This window comes from Lycium ferocissimum, chromosome 2, assembly GCF_029784015.1.
Source record: "Lycium ferocissimum isolate CSIRO_LF1 chromosome 2, AGI_CSIRO_Lferr_CH_V1, whole genome shotgun sequence".
NCBI classification, from domain to species: domain Eukaryota; kingdom Viridiplantae; phylum Streptophyta; class Magnoliopsida; order Solanales; family Solanaceae; genus Lycium; species Lycium ferocissimum.
Window position 1 is genome coordinate 40,964,479 of NC_081343.1, and position 9,686 is coordinate 40,974,164.

The window sequence follows — 9,686 nt, forward strand, 5'->3', positions numbered from 1 at the left end:
TATGTTAAATACAATTAATAGCTACATATATATTTAAGGAAAATTTACAGCTCATAACTACCTCTAAGACTTATTTATTAGTAATAACTACCTTCTTTTTTTAATTATATTTGGTAGCTTAATTATTTATCAAATTACCATCTATAACTTGTTTTTGTAACTGCAGTGTATTTCCCTAAAAATAAGGTACCTCTCTCCCAATTACCCACAATCTTTTTTTTTCAAATATTTTTCTCTCACCTATCAAATCTATTTTCTGCCTCACCTCTTTTTCTCTCTCCGTTCCATCTCCTAGTCTTTTAAATTGATTTTCTCTCACCTACCACATTTATTTTCTCCCTCACCCCTCTTTCTCTCTCTGTTCCATCACCTGCCCTAGATCTCATTTTCTCTTACAAATCAAAAAAATCCTACAATAGTAACAGCAGCCATGGTCGACGACGGAGTGAAGCTTTATTAAAAAGAGCCATGGCCGACAACGGAGTGAAGCCATGGTCGATGACGGAGTGAAAAAAAGAGCTCTAACAACGGTGAAGGACGACGGAGTGAAGCTTTATTAACTAGTCCAATTGAAAGTCATTATCTCCGGATAACGTCCTTTTTGTAGCAATCTGAGACGACTCGCTTCTTTCACATGAGAACACCACTGATGAGAGTTGTGGAGCTTCATGCCCACCAAGTATTCGATAAAATGTTTCAGTATATTTCTGTGTATTAACAAACATTATATTTAATTTTCAGTGTATTTCAAAGATATTATTTCGCTGTATTTCAATGTATTTATCTTTTTTTGGTGTATATATATAGTGAATGTTCCAAATATAGAGCCTATTTTTATTACACTTTGTTTTCACGACTTTTGTATTTCAATGTATTTCTGCATTTTGTATTTCTAATTTATGAAACAATTTCTGATATATTTCATTGTATTCCATTGTATATACGCATACTACAACTTTATATTTCTTAAACAATTAACCAAATTTCATTATATTTCAGTGTATTTTTCTCGTATTTGAAAGTTTTTAGATCTTTAGTGGTTTTTGAATTCAAAAAGTTTTGATTGTGATAAAAGCTGAGAGAGATTCGTAAGCTTTTATGGAAGAGACAACCGTTATGCGTGATTTATGGGAAGTTTTAAAATTGAATCCCATATTTTTTTTTAAAAAAACTGTTCCATAAATAGGGCTTGATTTTACTCTTCAGTGATTTGTGTGAAATATGGTTGATTTAATTTGACTTACTATTTAAAAATGAAAAGAATATTATGTTCCAAAAATATAGCCTATTTTTTCTCTTAGAATTTTTTTTAAAAAATATGTTCCAAAAATAAAGCCTAAATTTACTCTAACGTGTTTTGTATTTCGCTGTATTTCAAAAATGCGAGATACAACTGAAATATAGCCAAAAGCAGCTACGAATTGTAAATCTTCAACTTGTAGCTATAACTAGTTAAAAGCTATTAAAAGGTAGCTATTTGTGTAAGTTTTACTATATTTAAAGTAGAATGCTTTATTATTATTGCCATCATCACTACCAACCCAACCACTACGCCACTGCCCTCCAATCTCTCTCTCTCTCTTTCCCCTCTTCCCCCCATTGCTCCGGCGAGGAGCTCTAACTCCGGTGAACCGGAGCAGCCGTGCCCACGACGACCCAAACCACGAACACCAGCACTGTACAACCCCCACGAACTCCACACCACCGCCACTGCCAGCCCCTTCCCCTTTTCCCTTTCCTCTCCGCCGTCTTCTTCTCAAATCTGAGTATTTTTCATCTTCCCCAGCGTCTTCCCTATTTTTCTATTCATCGTTGACACTATGGTGCTCGTCCTTTGGTTATTTGCTTTCTCGGCCATCAGACTTTTCCAGATCTGACTGGAAGTATATTTTCCAGATTTGATCGAAAAATACACAGATCTAACCGGAAGTGTATTTTCTAGATCTGGTCGTATGTGTATTTTCCAAATCTGACCGAAAAATACACTGTATTTGTTGTATACATACAGTTTATACAGTGTTTTTTCGCCTGTATTTCGAAGAAGATCTTTTTATATACAAATGAATACAGTGAATTTTATTTCTTGTATTCAGTAGTTGAGTGTATTCGTTAATTTTTTAGTGCAAAATTCAGTGTTTGGGGGTGTATTTTGAAGGATATTTGTTTGTATACGACCGATTTTAAATATAATAAAGTGAATACAGTGTAAAAGTAGCTATAAATGAATAAAGTTGAGTTGAATACATGTGACTTGAATACAACTTAGTTGAATACATCTGACTTGAATATAACGAAATCTGACTCAGGCGAATTTTGAATACAATCCGAATTTTCAATACAATCTACTGTAGCGTGTGAATACAATCTACTGTAGCTACGAAATGTAATTAGCTAAAGTGTAGCTATGCCTAAAAAAAACCCTCAAAATGTAGTCATTTATGTAAATTGCCCAAAATGTAATACGACTCTCATAGGATTTCCCACGTTTGGAAGTTCTGCAAAATGGGCAGAGACAGACCTCCTCATTCTCTTGCTATTGTTCCAACAACACAATTATGCAGGATAGCGGCGATACACTTACACTCATTACTTCTTTGTAGATTAATTACTTGTTACTTTGTAGATTCAACATTTTAAGACGCCACTACACTCATCACTTCTTTGAGACAATAAATGCAAAATTAACATTAGCATGTTCACTTAAATATTTGCTCAACTATTTTTTGTGTTTATGTCGCTAACCACGCTAATCAACATTAGCTCCGGTCGGTATATCTCCACAATCCTCTTAGACAGTTTTAAGGCAGAACATAAGTCAAGCCTTAAAAAATAGTTTCATGCAAAATGCAACACAAAGCTGCGTAGTTCGTGCGATAGACCTAATGTAATCCGACCCTTCTGCAAACCCCATGCATAACAGGAACTTAGTATATTGGATTACCATTTCTTATGATGACTCTTGCGAAACCAAAGGAAAAACATTAATTTTATACATACATTTTTGAAATTACATTCTCGGTTCCCTCATCCTTTGCTTGTTCATTCCGATCTGTACATGAGCTATTTGCAGGAAGAAAGAAAACCGCTCCCCTCCTAACTTTTGACTATATTCATTGGATAGAGTAATAAGCGAACCAAAGGGAAAAAACCATTACAGGGAAAGGGTGGAAAAAAGTTCTCTTGTGCTTTGACCAATGAATTCCTTCACTTTAGTACTAAATTTGGTTCAGTGTACAATGCTCCAGCTACAGTTAAGTCCTCAGGTTTCTCCCTCTCTTTGAGCCACGCATATTCACTATGCTGTTCCTCAGGCACTGACAAGCCATCCACTGTACTTTCCAAAAAAAGACAGGAAAACAACAAGCCTAGTATTAGGAGGGATAATGTCGGAGAGACAAAAGAAGAAACTCCGTATTTAGAATGTCATTTCAAGTACAATCAATCAAATCGATTAACTATTATTGGTAACATTGGAGAAAGAGGTACACCGAATATAATTATTAATCTTCTAGTTGTGGCTAAGCTGGCAGCGATACAAAATTATAAAGTCCATTTGTTTGGAAAAATGTCCCTTCTCCTGTGCCTACTGTTCTTTGAGTAGTACTTTATATGTCTTATATTATGGAGAATCACAAAGTACTACTATTACTAGTGTAGTGTAGTATCCAAGAGGTACTTATGTTTCAATTTGAAACTATTTGACTAGACACAAAATTTAAAAAAGTAAAAAAGAATTTTGAATTTTGTAGTGTTAAATTAAAAATATGTAAATGTACCAAAATATTTTTTTAATCTTGTGACATTAAAAATGCTATATCAGATGTTGCAATTAAAGAATTGTCAAATTGATATGACCATTTTTTTTAAAACAGACTAAAATGAAAAGTAAAGTCAAGCAAATTGAAACATGGACTAATACTAACCACCAAACCGGTGCAGTGGAACTATAAATGTTGCTGAGGTCACAGGGTTATTATTAACTCCCGTAGATAAATGATGTTCTCACAGTAGGGAGTGCTAAACCCCAAAATAAGTTTTCTACTGCACGAATCTGAATTAACAGGACCAGTAGGCTCAGTGCATCTAATGATAAAAGCAAAAAACAAAGGCAATAACGGATCCAAGAAACCAACTGCTATATTTGGTTATGATAGCTTATTACTCTAAATATCACATCAAATTTGTTATGAAGAGTTATTTAGTGTCCTATGTTAACATAACGGTAATATTTATGTACTCTGTCAAGTGCACAAATCCTAAAATCAGTAGAAGTGTAGCGCATTATACCTGAGAAATTGACAAAGGGGAAGTCATAGTAGTATTGGCAGTGGCGACCTTCAGGATCACAATAAGGTGGGCCGAGCACGTCTAGTACGGCGCAGGCTGTAGTTGCTGTGAAGCAGTGCATATTACCTCCATCAGCTGGATAGAGGATTGAAGTCTTGCAAGGAGCTTTAAACTCCGAATTCACCTTCAATTTTGCAAGACGCGGTCCTATACGATCCCCTTCACCATCTGATAAAGAATGATTCTATGTTACTGCTCGGACTTCATATAAGAGAAGTAAATATGCAAGTTCTGCATGTTTAACTGAACCAATTATTTTCAGCTCAAACTAGGTACAGTTGAAAATCACTAAAATGTAAATATATAACAATATTACGCTCATTAAATCCAAAATACATATACCATGCCATTATCCAACAAAACATATAAAAAGCTCCTCCCTCTGTCCCATTTTAACTGTCGCTTTAGCTCTTTTCATGTCCATTATACAAGGTTTAGTTTATTAAGTTACCCCTATGTAGATGTTTGTTAAGAATTGAGCTAATTAAGGAGAATTACTTCTTTAATGCTAAGGGTATAATTGGAAACAATTGACAATTTTAGTCTTGAATTCCTAAAGTGACGATAATACTGGGTCAAACTTTTTAAGCTAAAGCGACAGTTAAAATGGGATGGAGGGAGTACTGCTTTTTTTTTTTTTTTTGGAAAAAAATCTCTCTCCTTTCAATTCTAAGGTAAAAGGAATGAGTCCATCAAGCGAACAATCATTCTTTCCTGAGTGAGCTAGAAAGCTCTTTGAATAGTTGATTTAGGAGCCAAAATTTTGACCATAATTGTTACATGTATATACTGAATATAGTTGGAATAATCACATTAAAGTTGCAGTCATATTATTTTCAGTCGCAATCTGAATTTATATATTTTTCCAAGGGCAATGCAAAAGATTCCATGCAACATGCCATTTTCAAAGTGTAAATTGACAAGATAAGCAATCTCAAAAGAACTTACTGTCAAAAATATTGGCATTTGGAGTTGATTCACGGAGGAGATTGTCCGCCCAGTCGTAAGATTTTATGTGCATTTTCCCCAACAGAAGCTTACTGAAAACTGTCATTCCAGGATGGTTATGAAGAGGAATGACAGCTTTTGGTGGTAAGCAAAAGATACCAATCTACCAAAATATAAACAGACTTTAAATCTTCAATGAAGATGAAGAAGTGAAAAAGCGAGTTTGAATTCTGTACATTGACAATCTAGAAGAGCTTTAAACTATTAAGTCACCTAAAAGGATAATTATAGGTAACTACTTTAGTCTGCTAAAATAGATTAAACGACATTAATAGTAATAAAAATATTTGCACTACCAGAGTATACATGTTAAATTCTTTAGCGAATACTATTAAAATTTAGAAAAAGAACGACCGTGGCTACATACCGAGAAATTGTCACATTCATGGATATGCAGGTATGTTATTTCAGGAGGCCTGTGAGATAATGTTGACTTGAAATATGGCATACTCGGCGTCAAACCAACATCTGCTTCAGTCATTTTATCTGTAAAAGGGAAAATAGAACAACTGTTTAAAGACGCAACACATAAGGAAGAGAAAAAAAAAAAAGAGTAGTCTTCATCCTCATTCTTTCAAATTGTACGTTGTAGATTTTATTTTATTTTTATGGAACATATAAGTATCTCTAAAACATTCAAGAACATTCATACAAGTACAGTACTCTTCAACCCCGGAACCCCCACAAACAACCCGACAGAAACGCAAATCCTCAAATCATGGACAATAATACAGAAAGCAAAAAAGGAAAAGGTAAATAATTACCTACTCAGTATTTACACCAAATTAATTTAACTTGTTAATTAGATTGGGGTAAACTAGGAAAGCACTTTTAAAAAAGATGAAAAGAAAAAAAGGGAACAGTGTATCAGTTACACTACTTCCCAATTCCAAAAAAAAAGTTGCTCATTTTTTAACCAACAAGACAATAATTTCATCGCCTAAAGTGCAAATAAATTCAACACCTAATCCAAAACATAGTTTTAAGCAAATTCAGCTAGAAAGAACATTTAAAGTGAAGCAGCATTATCCAACATTTATACGACACCCTTAAGAAAGACTTCACACAGTAACACATTTCCGCAATGGGGAGGGAAAAATATGACAAAATGTCAAGATCATGCACTAAATATAGCATCGATCCGCAAGAAAAAAGAAGTATTAAAAAAAAACAAGAAAAAAGAAGTATTAAAAAAAACAAGATAAAAGATAGAGAGAAATGAGAAAAGAAACGCACAATTGTGATGAGGGAAATAATAGTGATAGTGCAACACTGACAATGGATTACAATTGTCATGATTTACTTTAAAGCAAACAAATTTAAGATGGCAATGCCAGATCATGCCCCGTTTTCTATTGTTGCACCTTGTACCTTAAAACACGCACTTTGTTTCAACGCTAACAGAAATGTTGTGGTACCATTAAATACAGATGTTCCCCCAAAAAAGGTACTTAAGGTTATCACGCAAACGCAACAAAAAAAAAAAAAAAAAAAAAAAAAAAAAAAAAAAGCACGGAACAACTAACAGATTTATAGAAAAGAAACCAGAATAACAACATACCTAAAACTGCCTTAACACGTTCAATATTTTCCGGTGAAGGCACAACACCTGGTTCACAATTAGCAAACACTTTTTTGCATATTTCATAGAGTTTTTGAACCCTTGACACTACTATTTTCCTCCTCCTTTTTCGCTTCTTCTTCAAGTCTATGTTCTCCTTATCTTTCCTATCACTTGCAATTTTCTCAATCCCCATTAAACCAAATACTAGTAATAAAAGATGGGTAATTCAAGAAAATACGAAAAAATTCGAATAAAGAAAGAGCAACAAAATTTTATTGTTCCATGAGTAGTATAACAGTATTGTACATGTAAAAGTTTGTTGAGTCGGTTAAAATGAAAATAGAGTAAGTGAAAATTTACATAAGATGTGATGATAGATGAGTAAAATTGTGGGGATGGGTTGAGTTGTATATAAATGGAGAATAGTGGATAGTGATGGCTTAGAGAGCTCTATAAGTACATTACAGAGGTGATATCTAAAGAGTGGAAAAAATGTAAAACCAGGGGCTATTTTCCAATGGGCTATTATAACAGTGGTTTTTTTTATCTATTCTTTCTACTTCCCAAAAACAACACAATCCACTTTTGAAATTGTCTTTAACGGGTGGCTGTATATCATTTTTATATGGGAAAAGGTTTTAAAATATCCCCTATCCTATATTCTATAAATATCTTTCGTTAATCTATTGTTATTTCTGAAACCGGCAAACCACTAAAAAACTTTTAGAGTAGTGACTAGTGATTAGGTATGTGGCACTCCAGTAAACTTTCACGTGTAATCTGATGTGAAATAAAGAAAAACTCACCAGGTAAATATCAAATCCACCTGTTTTACCCAAATTAGCAATTTTTAACTTCAACTGGCCCTTTTCCGAATCCCGATCCTTATGTACAGTATTTTTTTACGGTTACAAATCAATGGATCATTAGCTACAAATACAAAGACAGCAGCTGGAACCTAACAATAATAATGCTCTTCCGTCTCAATTTATATAATATAGTTTGGCTATACACGAATTTTTTTAAAAGAAAATTAAAACTTAAGGTCTAAAACAAACAATATATATTTATATGTCTGTAAATCATTTTATTAAGGATAAAAGAAAAGTTTTAAGTTAAATATTTTTAAATATAGAAATATATCATTCGTTTTTGGAAAAAAGTACAAATATACCCCTCAACTTTGTGATTTACAGTAGATATACCCCTTGTTAAAAAAGTGGTATATATATACCCTGCCGTTACAAAATGGTGCAAATATATCCTTTTTGCTGACGAAATTTTTTGTAAAAATCATTTGACTTATTTTTTAATTTAAAACAAATGTCACGTGGCTTTAAAAAAAAAAAAAAAAAATTCTGCCCATTTTTTTTTAGTACACATATTTTTTTGAAGTCACATGGTAATTTTGTTTCCTGGTGGGTCGGGTCTGGTTCGTTTAAAGAAATGGATAGACTTATTTTTTTAAAGCCACGGGATATATTTTAAAACGAACCAAACACGACACACTAGTAAAAAAAATTACCATATGGCTTTAGAAAAATATGTCTACTGAAAAAAAGTACCCTTTTTTTAAAGCCACGTGGCATTTTTTTAAATTAAAAAATAAGCTAAATAATTTTTTTTAAAAAATACATCAGCAAAAAGGGGTATATTTGCACCATTTGTGTAACGGCAGGGGTATATATGCACAATTTTGTAACGGTAGGGGTATATATACACCACCTTTTTAATAAGGGGTATATTTGTTCTAAATTGCAGAGTTGAAGGGTATATTTGGACCTTTGCCCTTCTTATTTTGACTAATTAAAAAGGAAAGTGTATTACAATAAATTGAGAGGGAGTAGAAATTAAAACTCTCATTTTTTTTACAACTTTCTGAAATATAGTGCTCCAATAAAAGTCGTAGCTAATCAAATATTTAGCCATAATAAATCATTTGACGTAAGATACTCATCAGTTTCACTTCATGTCACTACTAAAAAATGTGAAAACCGACCTAAAAAAATTGATTTTTCCTTATGTGGTCGTTTTTTTGAAAAAAGCGACCTCAAAACCGTCAAGTAGGTATGGTATGAAAATATTTAGCGACCTCACGAGGTTTGGTCGGTACATGATTCGTCCAAAAATAAAAGAAAATTACATATACCGACCACATGAGGTCGGTCTATTAAATTATTATTTTTTTAGCAAAAGTATTAACGACCACGTGAGGTCAGTAAATTATACTAGTTTTTGTTTATTTTTTTAAGTTACCGACCTCATATGGTCGGTATGTTGAAATTTTATTTATTTATTTTTGTGTTACCAACCACATGTGGTCGGTTTTGTCTAAAATAATTTTCGTTATTTAACTTTACCGACCACACTTAGTCGGAAAATTACGTTAATATATAATTTTCTCTTGAGGTCGGTAATTATAAATTTATGAATAATGATAATCAAGAAGCAACCTTGAGGTCGTTGTGTAATTTATTTATCGATCTTTTCTTTAAAATGGAAAATGATATGAACAAAACCGACTTCATGAGGTCGGTTTATTTAAAAATCGAAAAATGAAATTAAGATTACCGACCTCAAGGTCACTTATATTTTGCTGCTTTTGTACCGCCCACATAAACAATTCTATATTTTTCCAAAACCCGCTCAAATAACCGCCAACAATCCAACAAACACATATAATAACATGCTACAACCCTCGCACTACATCAAAATCAACTAGAGGTTGAATCAAAACGTAATTAAACATTCTCAAAAGACATTAAAG

At 33.0% G+C, this 9,686-nt stretch overlaps 1 protein-coding gene across 1 annotated transcript; it reads right to left on the reverse strand.

Annotated features, from left to right (window-relative positions):
- Positions 1-2,972: 2,972 nt before the first annotated feature.
- Positions 2,973-7,362, reverse strand: LOC132037676 (plant cysteine oxidase 2). The gene is made up of 5 exons (XM_059428228.1): positions 6,917-7,362; positions 5,723-5,841; positions 5,296-5,458; positions 4,288-4,515; positions 2,973-3,329 (listed from the first exon to the last, which is right to left on the reverse strand). Exons 1-5 carry the CDS (start codon positions 7,110-7,112, stop codon positions 3,205-3,207), a joined length of 831 nt encoding a protein of 276 aa, XP_059284211.1. The 5' UTR covers positions 7,113-7,362; the 3' UTR covers positions 2,973-3,204.
- Positions 7,363-9,686: the final 2,324 nt, after the last annotated feature.

Coding starts and splice junctions, on each gene's coding strand:
- LOC132037676 (XM_059428228.1), bottom strand. CDS start 7,112: ATGGGGATTGAGAAAATTGCAAGTGATAGGAAAGATAAGGAGAACATA. Junction 5,459..5,722: donor ATGAATGTGACAATTTCTCG/GTATGTAGCCAC, acceptor ATATTTTGGTAG/ATTGGTATCTTTTGCTTACC. Junction 4,516..5,295: donor AAATGCCAATATTTTTGACA/GTAAGTTCTTTT, acceptor ATTCTTTATCAG/ATGGTGAAGGGGATCGTATA.